Source organism: Sinocyclocheilus rhinocerous, unplaced genomic scaffold, assembly GCF_001515625.1.
Source record: "Sinocyclocheilus rhinocerous isolate Xijiao unplaced genomic scaffold, SAMN03320098_v1.1 scaffold4918, whole genome shotgun sequence".
NCBI lineage: Eukaryota > Metazoa > Chordata > Actinopteri > Cypriniformes > Cyprinidae > Sinocyclocheilus > Sinocyclocheilus rhinocerous.
Window position 1 is genome coordinate 200,851 of NW_015648530.1, and position 22,309 is coordinate 223,159.

The following is a 22,309-nucleotide window of genomic DNA, read 5'->3' on the forward strand; positions in this document are numbered from 1 at the left end:
ACTCTACGTTTATTTGTGTGCACTCACAATAACAACAAAACGCGCTTTTGTAAAATAATGAAAGCAAACAGGTCTGTCTCGGTCTGTGAACTTGAGAGCAAAACTCTAGTGTATATCTTTGCTTTACAGACATTAAAAATATATAGCGAGAGAGTGAAATGTCTACTTTCAAATGAACCAATTCAAATGGAAAACAAATATTCTCAGATTATGTAATCCGTATGAAACAAGGTGCATCACTACTGCGGAGATGATGAGTCAGTGTCGCCGAGTTCATCTCTTAAACCGAGAACAAAGAAAAAGCAGCAGTTTATCAAATAATTAAAATGTTAATGCAGTCTCCTTACTGTTTTTCACTGACACATTACTTCTGCCGGTGCGCTGTGGCAAGATTTATGCGTGTGCTTGAGCGCTTATGGCTATGTAGGCAATTTAAGGCTCATTATAATGATTTAAACAGTTTATTAATAAACGTTCGATTAGTCGACTAATGCTTCAAATGAACGACTACTAGTCGAACAGAAAAAATCCTTAGTCGAGGGCAGTCCTACACTCTAAAAAATGCTGGGTTAAATACAACCCAGTGCTGGGTAAAATAGGGACAAACTTATGTTCAATTTACTGGTTTTAAAATATTAAAATGAATTTCTTACGCTAACATAAAACACAGAAGATGTACTCTCAGCAGTGAATGTGAAATGTGAGGATTACTGGTCGTGTGAGACTCACTGTCCGCGTCTGCCAGGCACATTGAGGGTGTGTAGAGGCTCTTGGGTTTGCGTGGTCCAGATGAGAGACAGATGGCTCTGCTCCTGCGAGACCCTGGACAAGAATGAGGCTGTGGCAGGGGAACATTAGGGTCCGGCGCTTGATGAAATGTCTGTGAAGACATAAATAAAATAATAATAATAATTATTATTTTATTCAGCAACGATGCATTAAATTGATTAAAAGTGACAGAAAATACTAGATTTCTATTTCAAACAAATGCTGCTCTTTTGATTCTTTGATTTCATTCATTCATCAAAGAATCCTGGAAAAAAGAATGCATCACAGTTTTCACAAAAATAACTGTTTTCAACATTGATAATACTAATAAATGTTTCTTGAGCACTAAATTAGCATATTAGAATGATTTCTGAAGGATCATGTGACACTGAAGACTGGAGTAATGATGCTGAAAATTCAGCTTTGCCATCACAGGAATAATTTACAGTTGAAAATATATTAGAATAGAAAACAATTATTTTAAATTGTAATAACATTTCACAAGATTACCTTTTTTTCTGTATTTTTGATACAATAAATACAGCCTTGGTGAGCATACACTGCCAGTCAAAAGTTTTTGAACAGTAAGATTTTTAATGTTTTTTAAAGAATTCTCTTCTGCTCACCAGAAAAATACAGCAAAAGCAGTAACATTGTGAAATATCTTTACTATTTAAAATAACTGCTTTCTATTTGAATATATTTTAAAATGTAAATTAATTCCTATGATTGCAAAGCTGATTTTTTAGCATAATTACTCCAGTCTTCAGTGCCACACATGATCCTTCAGAAATAATTATAATATTATGATTTGCTGCTCAAAAAACATTTGACTGGTAGTGTAAGAGACTTCTTTCAAAAACATTAAAAAATCTTACCAACACTTCTTAAAGTTAGTTTATATAGACATATACAGATATAGATACAGTATGAATGTATAATTTCTTACAGGAGTATGTTGTGTATTATCTTGCCTTTTCAAAATGTTCAATGAGAATTTCTACCACGATATTTTGGAATTTGATGTTCATCATGGCAGCAACAGTTTCTTCCTGGGAGCGCATGACTAATATTATGATTTGCTGCTCAAATAACATTTGACTGGTAGTGTAAGAGACTTCTTTCAAAAACATTAAAAAATCTTACCAACACTTCAAAAAAACTGACATGTCTATATAAACTAACAAAGTTAGTTTATATAGACATATACAGATATAGATACAGTATGAATGTATAATTTCTTACAGGAGTATGTTGTGTATTATCTTGCCTTTTCAAAATGTTCAATGAGAATTTCTACCACGATATTTTGGAATTTGATGTTCATCATGGCAGCAACAGTTTCTTCCTGGGAGCGCATGAGCGTAGGGCCAAAGATCACTCCCAGATTGGACACGGTCATCATGTTACTCTCACTGTGAGTGGACACACTGCAGAGACACATGTCAGTCAAATCCTCGAACCAATATCATACTTCAAATAATACTTAATTACCCCACAAAACTACCTGACACCAATGTAAAATTACATGCAGGACAAGATCGGACAAATGCAACCTTATGCTAGTGCTACCACCACATTTTAGGCGGTGAAGCCCACAGATCAAGTACATCTTGGTCTGGGTTAAGCTAGTCAAGAAGTCTTGTGAAGACGCCAGCACCCAAAACACAACACATGCTAGTGACCAACCATCTTATTTACAACATTTTGCTCTAAATAAATCTACAACATATTACTTGAGACTAAGAGTGAGTTTAGGGAGAGAAAAGTTTTCCTTTCAACAGTAAAAAAATGAATATAAATCCACATGTTCAGTCATACTTGAGTAGATGTTTGATTAATATCTCCAGCATCTCTTTGTTTTTGTCAGGTAGTTTATGCACCAGCGCGTGAACTGCACACACTCTGTAGTTCTGATCATCAGATTCTGAAAGAAAACAGACCAAATATATCAACACACCATCAGCACAAACTCAACACAAATGTATAGCTTTTCAGTGTCTTAATGCTTAACATGTAATTCAAAAGCTTTAGAACTTACTGACAGCCAAGAGGAAGTCTGAGTGGAGCTTGTATGTCATGAGAGGCTCAGAAAGACACCTGGTGGACGGAGACGAGAATTACATCTTGTTAGCTCTTCTCTCAGAAAAGCTTTTGGTTACTTTCAACTCTCTCAAATGGAGAAAGTTACACTCTATTTCAGTGTAATCTTGCTGAATGTACAGTTCCCACTAGCATTTTGAATCTCCATTATGAGTAATAACATCAGCCTGTAACATGTAGCAAAACCTGAGGAACACACTAACCTGAGGTAATTCTTGAGGCCGCTGGTGATGGTTTTGTTGTCCCAGGTATCTGGGTCCAGATCCATGTCTGACGCTGCTTTGTGTGCTGTAAGAGAAAACCAGGAACAAATGTGCAAATGCTGGAGTGATATTAAAGATGTCTGACCCATGGAAAACTGCTAATTCAAAAATGTCACATTTCAAACCAAAAAAAAAAAAAAAAAAGTTAATTTTTAGGATCATTAAGATTTTTGCACTGTACCATAATTTTCATGACAGTTAAGCCCACTATAAATAATTTATCCTTTAAAAAAATTTATTGGATTGAATTGATCCTTATTTTCTATGGCAAAGATAACGAGGGTTTTTTGCATTACAGTAATGACAACTGGAGGTGAAAATGTAGATAAACTGTCAAGAAAGTGTCAGAGTGCAATGCTCATTTTCCCTATTGAAAATATAGTCTTATTTCTTTCATTTTCTTAAAAAAAAAAAAATAATGAAAAAACATTATATTTATGTTTTGAGAACCTATCTATCCAGGAAAGAGATGTCCTTGCGAAGGGGAGGGGAATATCATGTTTTTGAACATTTAAAAGGATTATGAATATATTATAATAAACTATGTAACATTCCATACATAAAATAAGAATTGTCCATTTTTGTTTCATGGTGACATGGTGTTTATAGTTTAAGTTAATCTGTGAAGTTATTAAACTTGATTTAGGTTTACAGGCTAAATCCAGACATTTGTTGAGATCTTTCAGAACAAGATTAAAAGCCACCAGATGTGACGTTAAGCTCCAAAATAAATTCATTTGACAATGTTTGTGCAAGAGGGGATTGCTTCAGAGTGATCGATTTTTGCGACCCCGATCTGAAACACATTTGCTTGTCTAGTTCTCGAGGCTGGCATTAGATGTGTAGAGAGAAGTAACTTACAGAAGACTGTGGTCATGAGCTTCTGCACTTTTGAGTTTATTCCACCGACTCTGTACAAACCCATAGTGTTGAGCCCTGCCGAGAGGAGAATATAAAATTACACGCTCGCACGCACACCCACACACACACACACACACCCACACCCACACCCACGTCTGGTCAGCTATCCTTGTGGGGACTCTCCATAGGCGTAATGGTTTTTCTACTGTACAGACCGTATTTTCTATTGCCCTACACCAACCCTACCCCTAAACCTACCCCTCACAGGAAACTTTCTGCATTTTTAGATTTTCAAAAAACTTCATTCGGTATGATTTATAAGCTTTTGTACCCGTGGGGACCACAATTTAGGTCCCCACCGTGACACGAGTCCCCATGAGTCTGTGTGTAGTCAGGTTTAAGTCCCCACCAGGATATATAAACCTGTACACACACACACACACACACACACACAGGCCTATTATTATTACAATTAGGAAGCAAAAAAAAAATATAGAATGCTTTATCCACAATAAATATCCTATACATGAGATAAGAGGAAATCAGTACTCCAGTAAACACACATCTCACCTCTCACCTCCACCAGCTGTATACACTTCCTCACAAAATTAAAGCCAGCTTCATTTAAATATGCTGCAAAAGACAGGTGAAAAGAAACAACATGTTCAATAGATGGATTTAGCTTGTGTCACACTCTGGGGGATACGGCTTACTCCGGATGTAATAAATGTAATGCTATTGCCCTTGTAAAAGTTAATGAGAGAGCAGAGACACACAAAGGGTGTAGTGAAGGGAAACAGAACACATTATCTGAATCTGTGTTTGTTAAGCACAGTTAATCTGACGAGACCATGTGAGGTCAGACTCAAACGTCAAGCTCACTCTGACTGAAAAAAAAATTAGGCAAGACATAATATAAAATAAAATTAATTAATAATACTGTGGCTGTGCTTAAAGACTTAAATACGTACTCTCCTCTTTCTTGCTCAGAATAGCAGGAAGGTTGTAGATCTGAAAGAGAGAACAAATATGTTATTACTGTATATTTAGTTAATCGAGAATTACTTGTTGAGCAATAAAATTGCAGATAAATGGCATATCGATTTTTACATGTTCTGACGAAAATACCTGAGCTTGAGGATCTTCTGAAGCTTGAATCAATACAGAAGCAAGTGATGACAGCTATGTCAAGATTGTATTAAATCAGGCAATAAATTAGCTTCAGGACTCACCGGCTCTTTGCCATCCATAGCTTCCAGCCAGAGTCTCCTGTTGGACTCAGACAGCGCTTGTAGCGTGATAATGCCATGCCTGAAGACAACGCAGCACTTAAAAGTCTGACATGCTCTAGAAATATCTTACTCATCTACCTAATATAGTTCCTGAATAGAACCTTTGCTTGAATATGTTTAGAGAAACTGAAGCATGTAAAGGATTTAGACCCAAATGAAATGTTGCCACATCATATACAATTCACCCCGAAATGAAAATTGTGTCATTATTAACTCATCCTGATGTCATTCCAGATGTGTATGACTTTCTTTCCTCTGTGGAATGTAAAAGAAGATATTTTGAAGAATGTTGGTTACCAAACATGTTTTGGTTACCACTGACTTCCATAGTATGAAAACTGTTTTCAGTAAATGATGACAGAATTTTCTTTTTTTTGGGTGAACTATCCCTTTAAGTCAGGTTGAGTAGCAATTGCTCACCCAAAAAAGTTGATGCCATTTCAAACCTGTATGACTTTCTTGCTTAAATGGAACACAAAGACTGTTCAAACTGCTCTTTTCCATTCAATGAAATACACAGTGAGTAGTGGCACAAAGATTTTGCACTAAACTTATTGATTTGGAATTTATTTCATATATGAGCATACTGGCAACTTTTATGGAAGATTTGTCTCATTTTTAGAGCTTGACAGCTCCTGGTGACTGTATGCTGTTGTTGTACGAAAAAGAGCAGTGTGAACATTTTTCAAAACATCTCCTTTCGTGTTCCATGGAAAAAAGAAAGTCATACGGGTTTGAAATGACATAATGCATTTGTGGGTAATTATTTCTTTAAATGTTTGAACTAAAATGTCTTAAATATCTTTCCAAGCTCAGTAACACTATACACTTATGGGAAAAAAATGACACATGAAAGTACTACTTCATTTACATAAACATCAATTTAATTATATTCTGTATCGGCACTCTGAGATTCACACCATTTAGAATCACAAGGACCAATTAATCCACCCATAAATATTACCCATGGATCTTCACACATGATTTGACAGCATTTGCGGTAACCGTAACTGTAAGGTGAACATTAGAGTGAGCTCATAGCCATTAACACGCTCCTCGCTGCATACACAGCCATGCCTGTGCAACAGCTGTCACTAATATCTGTGCATGGATGAACGAGCTATATATGCTCAGTTATGCTTTGATTATTATCCCGCTTGTTAGGGCAAGCACGCTGCAGTGCAGTTTAAAGGTAATGGTAGGAGTGTTTCCTGAGAGGAGATTTGTATACATGAGCAAGTGTATGCATATCATATTATTTATAATGGCTTTGAATTCATACTCTCATAAGCATAAAAAAAAGTGTAAAATAAATTTATTTATTTTGTTACAAATGTGACAAAAAACATGCAAATATAAATTACTGAAATATTTAATATCTTAATATCTCAGGGGGTACTTGAAGTAAAAGTTTTAGGTCAAAGGGGTTCAGCTGATGAAAAAAAAAATCAGCTGAATTTAGAAAGCATAATTGCTTTCTTTGTGAAGGAAACATGCAATGCTGCCTAAGATTTCCGCAAAAATGAGGCATGTTAGAAGAAAAACTGCCTTTTGGGCCTTTGCATCGGATGATGCCTTAAAAGGTTTTCTGGGTAGGCAGCTCACTAGGTTTTTCTCATAAACTGATCATATAAATATAATAATTATAAATCTGTCTTAATTCTATCATTGGATGTTTCCTCTCCATCTTGCCTAACTCTAGCCTGGTGTAGCTATAGCTAATGTTAATTTGATGTTGTGATGTTTGTTTCTTGATGTCAAGTGATAATGTAATTTCCAGATCAAAAATCACTCAGCCAGTTAAATCAAATCAAACTGTTATCCCACCAATTACAGGTGCAGGCAATGTGTTGGATTTTCAACATGCAATCCTTTAAAACCATCGGAGTGAGAAATAAGCTTTGATCAGCATGGGATTTTGAATGCATGAGATCACAAGCAGCACACATGCGCTTCGACATGCTTCTGGGCTGGTCACATACCGGGCTTTACAGAAAAATTGCAGTGGTCTGAAAAGAGATCCACGATAGATGGTATTTCTAGATTGAAATAAACACAGAGAAGGGACAGGGGAAATGGGCACATACAGCACAAGGTAAACTGTCAGAAAAACAACAGTGCAACCTTACACTAGGTGGCAAAGTTCATGAACACACAGGAAGTTCCATTTGCTACTTTGCTACACACAGATCTGATGGACTGAGTGTTAATAGAATGTGCATGTTCTAAAATGCTTGCACAAATGCTTACATACATATAAATACATATTTGCCACCTAATATCGTAAGACTGAGCTATGAAGGCAGATGTAAGTAAAAAAGGAGAAGATTATACAGTTAAAACATACAGACGACAGATTATATAGTGTGACATAAGAAGCATGCAGAAAATAGAAATGCAGGCCACTCTTAAACAAGAAGGAAAAATTCATATTTGAGAAACATATAGCACATGTTAAAAGGAGCAGGAATTCATCCAAAAATTAAAAATGTGGTATTCATTTACTCTCCCTCTAGTAGTTACAAACCTGTATGACTCGTAAAACACAAAAGGTGATATTATAAAGAATCTTCAAAATTTCTCCTTTTGTGATCCACAGAAGACAGACAGGTTCACACAGGTTCATAACAACATGAGGGTGAAAAAAATGTCCAAAATGTCCATTTTTGGGTGAAATATTTCTCAGGGAGTGAAACACCTGTGCTGTGTTGTCAGTGCAGACACTCACCTTTCAACCACCTCAATGTCAAAACAGAAGCGCTTATCAATCGAGTCAGTCTTCCTCCTGATACAGGACTTCAGTCTGAACTTCTCTGTGGGATTTGACGTGACACCGTTCTGTGAAAAGACAGAGACAGAAAGTGAGGACCTAATGCAAACAGCACCTCTGCTCCTACAGATCACTGAAACATGAACATCTTTGTACCTGTTTAGCTGTGGGTTTTGCCTCTGTGTTGCACATGCTGAATATGTTGCAGCCTTTTTCGTATGTACAATAATGGCGTGTCCATGTGCATCCCAAATGCCCTGCAACACACACATGAGATGTGCAAAAGTGATATACAGTGGGTACGGAAAGTATTCAGACCCCCTTAAATTTTTCACTCTTTGTTATAGAAATAAGTATACAGTAATAGACATCTACAGTATACAGACATGCATAGGAAAGAGAAGCTCAGTTTCAAAAGATAGCGCATGATTTATAAACTAATACATTTTGTTGTTTGCATACAATCAGCTCCATATGTATGGCTTTTGCTAATTTGCTCGATAAATCACCGGGTACAGGCTGCACTTACGATGAGGAGAGCTACGAGTCTCATGAAACACAAGTCATGATGAAAGAGCTCAAAGATTTGTAGAAGCAAGCTAAAAAATATGGTTGCTTCAGTTAACGCAATTTTTTACACTATGTGCTTGCTAACATTAGGTTTAAGGTAGGGTTTAGTGTAGATGGTACTTTATTTTCAAATGCAATTTAGCATTAAAGTTTTAGTGCCACTCACCAGATATTTCATTTCTGAACTGGCCCTTTAAGTACAAAACCAGCATAATAAAAACACTGCCAGATTCACATTGATCTGTTCCAGATAAAACTAAATGAGATTTTAGCACAACTCACTGGACATTTTTATGGCTTCAAATTAAAGTTTGTAAAGTTGTGACTCAACTATTTCTCAACTTTACTTAAGATTTTTTTTATTATTATTATTGTTACAGTAAACTATTTCTAGAACAAAAGACTGCCAAAAAAGTTGGCAGGCATTATTGTGCATTATAGTGTTGGACGTTACTAGGTTTGGACGTTACACATTTTGTGTGACAGTCCAATTTGAAATAGATTAAAAAAAAATACTTGTTAGCATATTTATAATTACCATTTCTTTAGACTTTGCCAACTTAGTTGCATTCTAGGCATTATGCATTCTGGGATTTCCTTCATCTCCAAAGGATACATGTGATGCTGCCTTAGATTTTGGCCAAAATTAGGTATTTTAACAGAGCTTTAACCTTTAGAGAAGCCTTACAAGGTAAACTGATGGTCCTGAATGACTACCATGTGCATGTATGGTGTTCAAAGTTACTGCATAGAATACCACAAAACCAAGGTAAGAGCATGATCATTTTTAGTACTTTTTTTTGTTAGTGTCTTCAAACAATCTGTAAAACTTTTAGCATGCTATTCAAAACAAAAGCTCATCAAAATGCAATAGTTTTAAGTGGTTAAGGGAAAAGAAACCATCTTTTTTATTTGGCATAAATAAATACACCATTTCCCGAGAATGACCTGAAATCATATTCGAGTAATGCAGCTGGCATCTAACAGAGGGCGATGCTTTTAACATCGCACAGGGACTGAAAAGAATATCTTCAAATTAAAGTTTGTAAAGTTGTGACTCAACTATTTCTCAACTTTACTTAAGATTTTTTATTATTATTATTATTATTGTTACAGTAAACTATTTCCAGAAACAAAAGACTGCTAAAAAGTTGGCAGGCATTATTGTGCATTATAGTGTTGGACGTTACACATTTTGTGTGACAGTCCAATTTGAAATAGATTTAAAAAAAAAAAAATACTTGTTAGCATATTTATAATTACCATTTCTTTAGACTTTGCCAACTTAGTTGCATTCTGGGCATTATGCATTCTGGGATTTCCCTCATCTCCAAAGGATACATGTGATGCTGCCTTAGATTTTGGCCAAAATTAGGTATTTTAACAGAGCTTTAACCTTTAGAGAAGCCTTACAAGGTAAACTGATGGTCCTGAATGACTACCATGTGCATGTATGGTGTTCAAAGTTACTGCATAGAATACCACAAAACCAAGGTAAGAGCATGATCATTTTTAGTACTTTTTTTTGTTAGTGTCTTCAAACAATCTGTAAAACTTTTAGCATGCTATTCAAAACAAAAGCTCATCAAAATGCAATAGTTTTAAGTGGTTAAGGGAAAAGAAACCATCTTTTTTATTTGGCATAAATAAATACACCATTTCCCGAGAATGACCTGAAATCATGTTCGAGTAATGCAGCTGGCATCTAACAGAGGGCGATGCTTTTAACATCGCACAGGGACTGAAAAGAATATTCCTCAGACTGATTGTTATTGCTTGTGTAGGTCTAAAAGTGAATTCGCTTTAAACAAAAAAGTCGTCATTAAAGAGTTATAAGCCATGAACCAAACAGCTACGAGGTGAATCAACTTTGATTTGAAACAAAAATGGATTTGAAAATCAGACAATAAGAGACAATCACGCAGAAAACATTCAGGAGCACAGAGACTTGTCATCAACACTGCCCTGTGACTTTTATTGAATAAAAGCTACATTTCTCAGCAAAGAGGTGATATTGTTGATGTTTCAAATTTTGCACTGCAAACATCAATGCAGCTTTCCATGCGGGCAAGATAAACCACAGCTAGGTGTTTATTAAACGATTCTCTGGAATACTTGATTCTGATTGTCAGTTGCAACATTCCAAGGTCTAATGTTTCCTGATAATGACTGTCGTCAATACCAACGCTGTATAACAGACAGCTCATTCTGGTATCTGAAGCTGGCACTTCTTTTATCTCATATCACACCGCAGACTCGTTATCTCTTGTTTCATTCAAATTCAACTGGTGCCATTTCGTGTGCCATTTAGCATTTGTATTGAAAATTAAATCGGAAGATTTCCATAATAATAGTACTGCAGTACTGTTGTAATGCTCTCCTAGTTGCCAGAATGATTGCTTTGTTTTTCAACTAAAAATCAATATTTCATGTCCAGTTGAAAAGTCATGAAATAAGTTGTTTGTTGTGGCTAAAAGGAACAGTTTTCTTTGCGGAAGATTTACAAATGAGCTAATAAAATCAATTCAATTCAATATTTCGTGCCCAATTATTTACTTATGTGGCAAGCAGCCTCATAATAAGCTGGATAATGTACATCCAGCTTGTTGTTAACACAAAATAAACCCCTCCGGGTGATAAAAGACCTGATTAACCGTGTCTGGGTATATTTTTCAATAACAACCAGCTGGACATGCTTTATCCCTTACTTAATGCACACCTAGCCATGAATGATCTCATATATATTCATATATGTACACACTAAGTGCATTCAAATAGTCTTTCACAGTTTGCTGGAAAGAAATGAAAAGAAATGGCTTCATCTCCTTCTTTTCTCCTCTAGAGATACTGACATCACAGCCAAATACATCACCGTGAATGATCAATCCTACAATATTAAAGGTGTTTGTCCTGCGGTAGTGAATTACTGTTAAGGCTAATGCCTCACGCCTTCACAGCAGTGTTATTTCAGCATATATATGCCGCAGTGCTGCAGCACAGGTCTTTTGTGCTTTAGAACAAGCTGAAATTTTGTGACACCACATCAGCTTTGAGTTTACAGTGACAGTGATGCAATGAAAGGGTCAAAGGTCACGGAACCCAGACACAGAGATGCTGACGAGCAACAGGAAGTGGTTTTATTACAGGCCAATATTGATCAAAGTATTAAGCCTTAAAGTTCTGCATAATTAAGGGCGTGGCCACTTGAGTGTCAGGTGGATTGCCGCTGCTGTCACCACCGTCGAGCTAGGTGGGCGTGGCTTCAGCAACCTGCTCCCGCCTCTTTGCCCAATTTTGAGCTTCAAAAACACTCTTTGGAAATCTACGGGTGACGTCACGGAAACTACGTCCCTGTTTTTATACAGTCTATGGTCCTACTATGCTGAAATTAATACGGGGAGTGGCTGGAAACTAGCGACCTCTCCTGGTTGGAGATAGTATTAACATCATAAACTGAAAGCAATCTTTATGTGACTTGCTTTTCAAATGTTTTAAAATTGATCATCCGAGTCTAATATGATCCAGCGGGCCGTACTAAAAGACACTGCGGGCCGCCAGTTGCCCATCCCTGGTCTACACGATAACACTGCAACCGGAGTTTTTGAAAATCTTCACCCTGGCAGGCGTTTTCAAAAATGTTCGGTTTCAGTGAACTGGTACTGCATTTGCGTGTGGATGAACGGCATAACCGCGTAGAAAAAGCTGCGGTTTTAAAAATAACTGCGTTTGTGTGGACATGGCCCCAGACTCTTCTGAAATTCCAGAGGAGACAGACTTGAGATTAATGTGGTCTTTTCAGGTGAAACATCTGAGAAGCAGAAGGTCTCATCAAAAATCTCAATTTATCTCATTGCTGCTTAGAAAAAGATCTAATTTGAGATTTTTTCTTTCTATCGGATTTAATTTAAATGTATATATTTTTTTACAGACCAGTGCGTGTTAGGTTCTCCTAAAAATGAAAAGTCATCATTCACTTACCCTCATGGTGTCCCAAACTTATTTTATTTTTTCTGTGAAAGATATTTTCAGAAATGTCTCAATGTCTTTTTGTCCATACAATGAAAGTCAATGGCAACCAAAACTCTTTGGTTAGCAACATTCTTCAAAATACCTTGTCTTCCACAGATAAAGAAAGTCATACAGGTTTAGAACAATATGACGGTGAATTTTTGGGTGAACTGTACCTTTAATAGATCAGGGGTTATTGTGGGACAGGACATGACAGCTGAGGTTTGTAAATTAGCATGATAAAACAGTGAGATTATGACTTCACGGTCAGATTATGGTCATAAACTGTCCAGCTACTTCCTGTTGGCTACAAAACCATTACTGACCAGATGGATTGATTTTCGTTGCATTACACTGCATGATGGGCTTCTGATTTCTTTTTCAATAGACACATTTGACTACATGTTTTTTTTTTTGTGGTTATGTGCATAAGAGTGGCTTTTCAAATTTAATATAAGAGGTAATTTTATGTATCAGAAAGATCTTACCGGCTCAACAAATTCAAATTTCTTCTTCTCTTGAACCTCCTGGATTTTGAAGACATATTCTAGAGAGGCATCATAAAAGAGTTGCCTTTCCTTATCAATCTGAGTATCAGCCTGCAAACGAACAAAGAGCGCTGTTACCGTAGAGACAGACAGAAAGTGATGGCTGCCAGGCTTGTACACTCATTTGGACGTGTTTGGGCTTTGGTTAATGGTTACATGTGAGAATTTCTGGCTTAGCTTTGTGAGAATGTGTGTAACAACAAGCTAAACAAATGCACAGGAACATCTCTGAACAGCATGAGAGAAAAAAAAAAAACTGGAACTAAAACTTTTAAACACTGATGTTTTCAAAAGGATTAGTCATCCAAAAATGGAAATTTTATCATTATTTACTCATCCCCATGTTGTTCCAAAACCATATGAAAAAAAAGAAAGAAAAAAGAAAAAAATCAAGCTTTCAAGTTGCAAAAAGGACACCAAGGATTATAAAAACTTCAAAAGTTCATATGCCTTTTGTGTTATTATTAATTGGTTCCCAGTCATTATAATTGCATGGAAAGAGTACATTATTCAGTTTCTCCTTTTATGTTTCACAGAAGAAAGTAGGTCATACAGGTTTGGAATGACATGAGGGTGAGTAATTTTAATTTTTGAGTACTATTGCTTAAATTGTACATCATAAAAAAAAAAAAAAAGAAAATCAAAAAAGACAACATGATCATAAGCAATGTACACAGTTTCAGTCTTACATGTGCTATTTGATTCCGTTTAAAAAAATAAATAAATAAATGGAATTGTGATTAGTTGTCTTTCTTGCATTGGTTTGCATACTAAATTTTGATTGGTCTTTGTCCTCTGTGCATATATTTGCAGTTATACTCGCCGTTTACACTGCAGTTATTTGTTGATTCTCTCTGAGTCTGGTGCACAGCAGACAGAAAGCATGATGGTCAGACACTTCTAATGCAGCACTAACTCAAAACTAAGACTAAAACCTAAACCTGAGCTTACTATAATTCTTTTGATGCCATGTAAGCACTGGTATTTCCTTCGGAAAATGCAAATCTAGCCTTATTTGTGGAATGATTCACCTCTTGGAGAGCTGATTCTTTTTTTCTGTACGACAGGTTGAGATGTTTTTCCAGTGAGGAATAGTACTTTTCCGTCTCCTTGTCAAATTTCTTCTTCCCCTCCTATGAAAAACAAATTGTTACTGGCATTATATTAGCATTATTAAAGAAGCTCAAAGTCTGATATGTAAACTGTAAAATTACCAGAGCTGTCAATTACCCAAAACTAATAAAAAATACAGAGCAATGGTTAACACATAATACAAAATTCTTCTCAGAACTGACTTTTTAGTGGTTTTTAGTGTATTAAGTCAGTTTCACAGACCTGTGTCCTAAAAGAGTTACCACATGTGTAGAGAAACACATTAACTATGAACATATTACACTAACATTTGACAACAAAGTGTGTCTGTGATCTGCCTGTAAGGCCATTAGGTGGCACTCTATTGCTTTATAATGCAAACACATTCCTGTCTCCCAATGCGATATGCAGTTACTGTTATAGAAACAGTTTAGCCCATAATTAATATATTGCATGTAAATAAATATATTGTCACTCGGAAGGAAATGAAATGACATAAACCAAGCGTAAAGATGATTATATACTTAATCATACATAGTTACAAGATAAGATTAATCTCTTTCTGTTCTCAACAGACACAGAAGAGCAAATCACAGCACTCTTTTGAAAATATGCACAATTGCCTTCACTGCCATTTGAATGCAACTTTGAGAGTCTATGGGTCAACTATTGTTAAGATTACATTCCCTGACAGATGCATGAAGACAGAAAAGTCAGATTTGCATTAGTCTAAATGCTGACTCAGTTACACAGGTAGTACAGTACAGGCTTCTGTGGAAATGCACATAAGAACAGTTCTCTCAAAAAAAAAAAAATCTAAAATTTCAGCCAAGAGAATCAAGTTAGAGCAAAACAAACTTACAAAGTAGGCTCAAAGTCATGGGTGTTAAAAGTCAAGATGGTATAAGTTGTTTTGTCATAATACAGTCACTTTTGAAAGCCCATCAATGCAAAAATGCTGTTTTGGCAGCACAATGGTGCACAATGGTGTAGTTACACCATTTACCAACAGGGGCTAACTGGACCATGCTACCCTGCCAAACCCTGACCACTTGGCCGTGTCCAAAAGCTGAAAAATGCTGCCTCCGCAAGTAGCATATGCAAAAATGCAGATTTTTGAAGGCAGCATAAATGTAATAAATAAATATTCAGCTCTCTCTATTTTGTTGTAGATCATTAAACCATTATGCTGCCTCCGAAATCTGTCCGAAATCATTTTGTGAGGTACCTTTGTGTACAAATGCTGCCTACACAGCCATTGCCTGATAGAGCAAAAAGGCAAGAAGTTAGCTGCCTAAGCTTTCGGACAAAGCCCTTGAGTGCTCAAAGTTATTTGTTTTGCTTCACTTAAATATTCAGCTCTCTCTATTTTGTTGTAGATCATTAAACCATTATGCTGCCTCCGAAATCATTTTGTGAGGTACCTTTGTGTACAAATGCTGCCTACACAGCCATTGCCTGATAGAGCAAAAAGGCAAGAAGTTAGCTGCCTAAGCTTTCGGACAAAGCCCTTGAGTGCTCAAAGTTATTTGTTTTGCTTCACTTACCATCACTTACCACATGACTGTGGTCTTGGACTTTATACTGACACCTATTGGTGTGGAGACACAAAACTACACTTTTTTTTTTTCCCCCAGTGGAAAACGGAAAACGTTACCTGGTTCACGTTTTATAGGCTAGCTTTATATGAAAAGAGAGATTGAAGAGTAACAGATGTGAATGATGAAGAGGAGAATTCTGAATTTAAAATTCAGATATCCATCTGCTTCTCCCATTCCCTGTCACAACTCACAAAATAACTAACTTCACGAGAGGAGATTTCCACACAAGAGAATCCACAACACTGAACCCTTCAAAAGGCCCTGACTCCATTCAGTGATTTCACACCTGAGTTGTCTTGCCTCAGGCCTTTCATGCAGCGATGCAATACGTAGATTCTACAGTTATCGCTATATTCAAAGGTCATATGTAAATTTTAAAGTGCTCTATTTCTTTGCAGCAACTTAAGTGCTGTTCTGAGTGGGAGCATGGGAGATGACAGAGGGTTTGTTTGGACCACTATCAAAAGAAGCAAGCTGGTTTGTTTGAGGGCCAGGGTTAATGCAGGGCCTCAAGGTTAATGCACGAGCTCCATATATGTGATCCCAATCATTTAAAAAAATCTCAATACTATTTCTATTAAAAAAAAGTGCAAATAAGTCCAAAAATGTGCAAATAAGTCCAAATATGTGCAAATATGTACAGGAAAACGTGCATACTGAGCACAGTATACATAGTGCATACTGTGAAAACAGCATGGTAACATGCTATTCTGAAGATAGCTGTAGTTGTAGTTATAGACAGTCATGCAGTGAAAGGAAATGGCCAGTGAAACTCGAGCTTGTGTGTGTATTTTCATTCCCATGGCCCCTCCATTAACCCTTGACTCCATATAACGGCTACTGATATAACGTAGCTAAACAGTGTGCTTGAACAATCTCACCACCACAACACCTCAGTGACGAAATAATAACAGTCCTGCATCCACCACATTTCCAAATTCCTGATGACAATCAATAAATAATTTCAAGATTGTGTCTTAAGACGCTTCCTCTACAGTACTGTGTCCAAGAGAAAATATTTCCAGAGGAAACCGTCGTGTCTATATTTGACTCCTATGGGATATGAGTTAAATAATAAAACAGACAAATAAATGAATAAATACATTAGATAGTGTCTTGACATCCAATAAATTTCCCCATCGAGTTTGTTTGCTTTATATGAGAGGATGACAGAGGAATACAATATACTGGATCTTTGGGCTTGATGACATTTTTTGTGAGATGAATACTGCAAAAACCTGACTGAAGGAAACACGTATACGTATACAACACAAATATGCTGAGAGAGGGATAATCAGAGACAGAGAAAAATAAGAGAATTAAACTGAAAAGCTTGAAATGTATCGGGATTGCCCCATTACTGTCTTAAATCAATGGGATAATTCACTATAACCACTCACACTTGAAGTTAAAAAGCTTCAAAACAAACCAAAGAAATAAGCCAGAGGCTTAATCATAACCAGGCCCACACAAATCCTCAGAATTCATACATGCTTGTTTATTCTGACAATAATGGAAAATTTGATAAGAATGTCAGCTATAAAAAGACTGTAATACTAAAAAGTCTACAAATAACTTCAGAGCTTGTTTATAAGTAGGTCCATGCAGTATCTGCGTTCAGAATTTAGATGAAAAAGTGGATGTCTGCAAAACTGATTTAAATATTGTAAAATAAATGTGAAAGATCCAAAGTATTAAAACCATAATCATTTTACAAATTGACAATTAGATATATTTTAATGATGTGCAGTCTCATGAGATGAACAATCATATAAGTGACCTAAAAAAAAGTTTATTTTTACCAGCAGTAGATCATGAGGCAGCCGTGTTGAGATCACATGACAATCTCTACTAATAATTCTTAATGCAATAACAACAATAGATAGAACAAAAGATAAGACAGACAGACAGACTGTCTTTCATCCACCAGAAAGTCCAGAGTATGAAAGGGGAAATAAATTCTGCAAACAAGCAGTCTCTGTTGGAGCAAAGAAACAAACCACATTGACCCGTAGATCCTAAGCCACAGAGTAAGGATGAACGGAAGGACCTCAATGGTCATCCACAAACACACAACAGCCACAGTCACCACACCAAGAAATGCCTCAGTAGTCCAACACACAACCGCTCCATTCATTCGTACACACAGTTCTGTACATAAGAAACCAAGAAAAAACATTTCTACAGATGAAACATGAAGCTAATAAACACACTATTATGACAGTATATGATTTGTATGTGATTTTCATGAGGTTCTGCCTATTTTACAGGGTGTTTACATGAGAAATGCGAAGCAGGTGTAGCGATTAGCTTGATATAAAAGGTTACAAATAACATATTTTAGCAACATATGGCCAAAACACACATTAGATTCCAATCTGAAGTTATTACAAGCAAAGTGTGCATGAATGGTAACGTGACGAGCGTTTTTGGTCTTGTAGTGTGGACGGAGATCTTTTCTGAAACGCAGTGGAAACGTTAGTATGGACGAGGATCGTTTTCATTTTAAAACGCCATTTAAAATGTAAATGTACATCAATGGGTGTTGGGACGCTTACACACTACAGCACAACAAATGACAAGACATTTTTCGGTCGGTGCCTACAAAGTATCAAAATCGATACCCAGCCCTGAGTATGAAAGCACTCCAAACAACACAGGGCATAAGTAGAACTTAGCAAACTCATATTCAATATTTTTGGAAATGTGGTGCTTCTACAGGAACAGAATCAATGCAGGGCTACCCATAAGGCACTGAGATGCGCTACGCAGTGTGATCCTGTTATGTTGTTCCAGCAGGGCCACTGCTGACCATCAGTGTGGCCATCAGGGCTTTGTTTCAGACTTTCAACAATTTACTGCCGTCTTCTGCTGAGATGACCTCACGTGACCTCTGCTCACGGGGGCAGTGTGAACTGCAGCCAGGTTAAAGACCACTGTGCAACGGATGGGGCTCTGCATGACAGACAGACTTCAGATCCCCCACAGAGTGACAAAAAAGCCAGGCAAACAAACATATGTGCATGAACACACACACACACACACACACACACACTCACAGAGAATCCTGGAGCCTGCGGAGCCACCTGGCCAGACAGGCGGATGGCACCGATTTTGAGCAAACACTGCCTCAGATACTGACAGATCTAATGGGACAAACCAACACCCCCAGGGGTGCATGGCACAAACAGCCCAGACTCTTACTCTTTATTCTTTCTCTCTTCTGCTTTTAGAAGACATTAGCCAATATCCACATTTTCCAAGCTTGGTGCCAAATCTAAACAACTGTGATGGAATATCTTGCCACTGTTTATTACACTCTGATATAAGTTCAGTGAATAAATATGATAGGACCTTACTAAGTACCAGAAGAGGAGAGAAGAGAGGAAAAGGACTGAGACAAGATGAGAGGAAAGGACAATATGAGTGAAGGAGACAGACAGAGACAAGAGAAAATAGAGTAGAGATGACGAGATGAGCAGAAAAAATATGGTACAATATAAGTGGAGAGGAGAGGAGAAAAGACAAGATACAACCAGGAGAGTGAAGAGAAGAGACAAATTGAGGCAAGACAAGTGGAGAGGAGAGGAGAAGAGACAAAAATAAGAGAAAAGAAAAGAAAAGAAGAAACAAACTAAGATGATATAATAAGAGACAAGAGGACAAGAGAAGAAGAATAAAGGAGATGAGATGAGACAAGCTGAGAAAAGACAAGCTGAGACAAGACGAGAGAAAAAGACAGAGGACAACAGTAAAAAAGGACGAGTAAAGAAGATGACCAAAACTAAGAAAATAGGAGAGGAGACAATAAGAGATGAGAGACGATAAGAGAAAAGACAAACTAACACGAGATGAGCAGTGAAGACAAAATGAGATGAAGAGAAGAGTGGAGAGAAGAGACAAGAACAGGGAAGAGGAGATAAACTAAGGTGAGATGAGAAGAGACAAATGAGAGGACAAAATGAGAAAACAAGACAAGAAAAGAGAAGAGACGAGAAGGTAACGACAAGAGAAAGACAAGAACAGAGAAGATGATTCAATACAAAATAAGAGAGGATAAGAGAAACTGAGATGAGATGAGAAGTAAGACAACATAAGACAAGGAGCAGAGAGAAGATGAGACAACATAAAAAAAGAAGACAAGATGGGACAAGAGACAAACTAAGAAGAGACGAGAAGAGATAAGAAAAGGGGAGAGGAGAAAATATGCGGTAAGATAAAAGAAAAGACAAGCTGAAATGAGACAAGTTAAGAAATGAAGACAAGCTGAAATTGGAGAAGAGAGATGAGACAATGTGAGAGAAGAGGAGGGGACAAGATGAGACAAAAGAAGAAAAGAGCGAATATCCAGAGATAAAATAATAGCTATTAAGAGAAGAGAAGAGAAGAGAAGAGAAGAATGAGGATGGAGGTAGATGTTGTTGTCTTAGTCCTGTGCTGGTCTCTAGAGAGCTGAGGATCATAATGAGCAGTGACATCCTCAACATCTTCACACAACACTTCACTTAAACTCATTAAGGTCTAATCAGTCCTCTGTTACCTGATAAGAGCAGGTGGGACATTACATGTGCCTGAGCAGTCAGTGGAAAACATCTGAAGCTCTACTGATGCAGTGCAGTGCTCTTGAAAAAACAGCTCTTTTTTTGGCAAATTGTCACATGGCTAGTTGGACACAGAGTCCGACGATGATAATTAAGAAGTAACACTATGACTTGAGCTATTTTGATGGCACTCAAAGCATGTTCTCACATTTCTAGTACAACATAAAATCCAAAGAAAAACCCCAAAACAAACTTGCATAAAGGATACAGCATAATTAATTAGCATAGTATAGAACAGTTCAATAAACCAATAAATAAATTACAGTAATTTAAAATATTCTAAACACACATCATCACTTTGTTTACAAGGAGTATCTGGAATTGTGTAGATTTTATATTGAAAAGTGAACAATAAACATTATCTTTAAGAAAAGAACCAGATTTTTTACTAGATAGACTTTTATATCAGCAGATGATCCTGTCACACAAAATACGTTCTTGCCTGAATATTTTAATGAAATAAGATAATCAAAACCATATTTTAAACAAATCAAATCCATATTTAATGTCAGTGTTTCAAAATATTTAAGTTAAAGTGTGATTTATCAATGAAAAATATTTTATCAAAACTAAATTCATGGTGCAGAACTGCAGAATATGCCGTTTGGAAACACTGACTGTGATGGTTTTATTCATGTAAACATCAGGCACAATGAATGGTGTCAGTTTGGGATGGGACTTCCTGTTTGGGGAACAATGTCAGACAGGGGAAGTGTTCAGGACTTCAGGACAAGCTTTTTACTTGGTTGAAAACAATGATTTTGTAATTCCATTTGGTTTAGCTGTTAGCTTGGTTCAGTTAGCCTTCTCGTAGATGATGGCAACCACATCATTCTATGAACAAAAACCCATTTTCGCCATTGATGGCTAGCTGTGCATTTTGCTAAAAAAAAAAAAACCTTACAAAAGATACAATATATTTCCATAATATTTCATTATATCATAGTAGATGTCTCCAATTTTTCAGAGGGTTCTTAAAAGCATGAAATAGCAATAGCTAAAGAACTGCAACTGAAATGAATGGGAATGCTAATGACTTGCTTTCTCGAGTTATTATAGACCAGGGGTCTTCAACTAAAATTGCCTAAGGTCCTGAAATGAACCCTCCTCACCAGCCGAGGTCCAGACAATTATATACCTAAAAACAGGAATTGATGGGTTTTGCCAGACCAGGGTATCTGCAGAATATTAAAGCTCAAATTTAAGGACTTTTTTTAAGACCTGCACAAATAAAATTAAAATGCCTGTAAAAAAACAAGACTTAGAGCCCAGACACAGGTTTTCACAAAAACAAAAACTTCACATTTTAGCCTTTAAACCATATTTTAATAAAATGGAGTTAAAAGTATCATTAAATTAATTTAAACAATTATTATCAATCAATTATTATATCAATTAAATAACATATATCGATCCACCAGTTCACATTTACAACTCTGCGTGTTTACTGCGTAAAAACATGGGTTGATTTTCACACTGGTCTGAACAAAAACAGCAGATGGGCTTATTGACAATGCAAATTCATTCTCTGCCAGCAGGTGGCGCTTTCGGAACGGCAGAAATATAGCAGTTTCCCCAGTAACAGCAGTACACAAAGCAGTGCAGCATAGGGCTTTTCACACTTGAAATTGTTAACCCTGGGTATAAACGGAATAAACGGAATCCTGGGTTATCACATTTCCCACCACTGCTCATACTATACCTTGGGTTAACTGTTAATCCTGGGTATTCATTAACAGACGTTTCACACTGTACATTCCTAAACCCCGGGTTAACGTTCTTATTTGCATATTTGCGGTGTCACTGTCACTGATTGGACGAACAGCAGGCAA

At 36.7% G+C, this 22,309-nt stretch overlaps 1 protein-coding gene across 1 annotated transcript in view; it reads right to left on the minus strand.

Annotated features, from left to right (window-relative positions):
- LOC107709814 (rho GTPase-activating protein 42-like) overlaps positions 1-22,309 on the minus strand; it is a 135,822-nt gene that overhangs the window by 12,719 nt on the left and 100,794 nt on the right. Inside the window, exons 6-19 of the mRNA XM_016514440.1 lie at positions 14,215-14,316; positions 13,124-13,234; positions 8,587-8,605; positions 8,214-8,314; positions 8,016-8,125; positions 5,228-5,306; positions 4,967-5,006; positions 4,566-4,628; positions 3,996-4,070; positions 3,075-3,159; positions 2,810-2,868; positions 2,590-2,695; positions 2,039-2,198; positions 730-880 (exon numbers count right to left, since the gene is read on the minus strand). Coding sequence (XP_016369926.1) covers positions 730-880; positions 2,039-2,198; positions 2,590-2,695; positions 2,810-2,868; positions 3,075-3,159; positions 3,996-4,070; positions 4,566-4,628; positions 4,967-5,006; positions 5,228-5,306; positions 8,016-8,125; positions 8,214-8,314; positions 8,587-8,605; positions 13,124-13,234; positions 14,215-14,316 — 1,261 coding nt within the window. The remainder of the gene's footprint in view (positions 1-729; positions 881-2,038; positions 2,199-2,589; positions 2,696-2,809; positions 2,869-3,074; positions 3,160-3,995; positions 4,071-4,565; positions 4,629-4,966; positions 5,007-5,227; positions 5,307-8,015; positions 8,126-8,213; positions 8,315-8,586; positions 8,606-13,123; positions 13,235-14,214; positions 14,317-22,309) is intronic.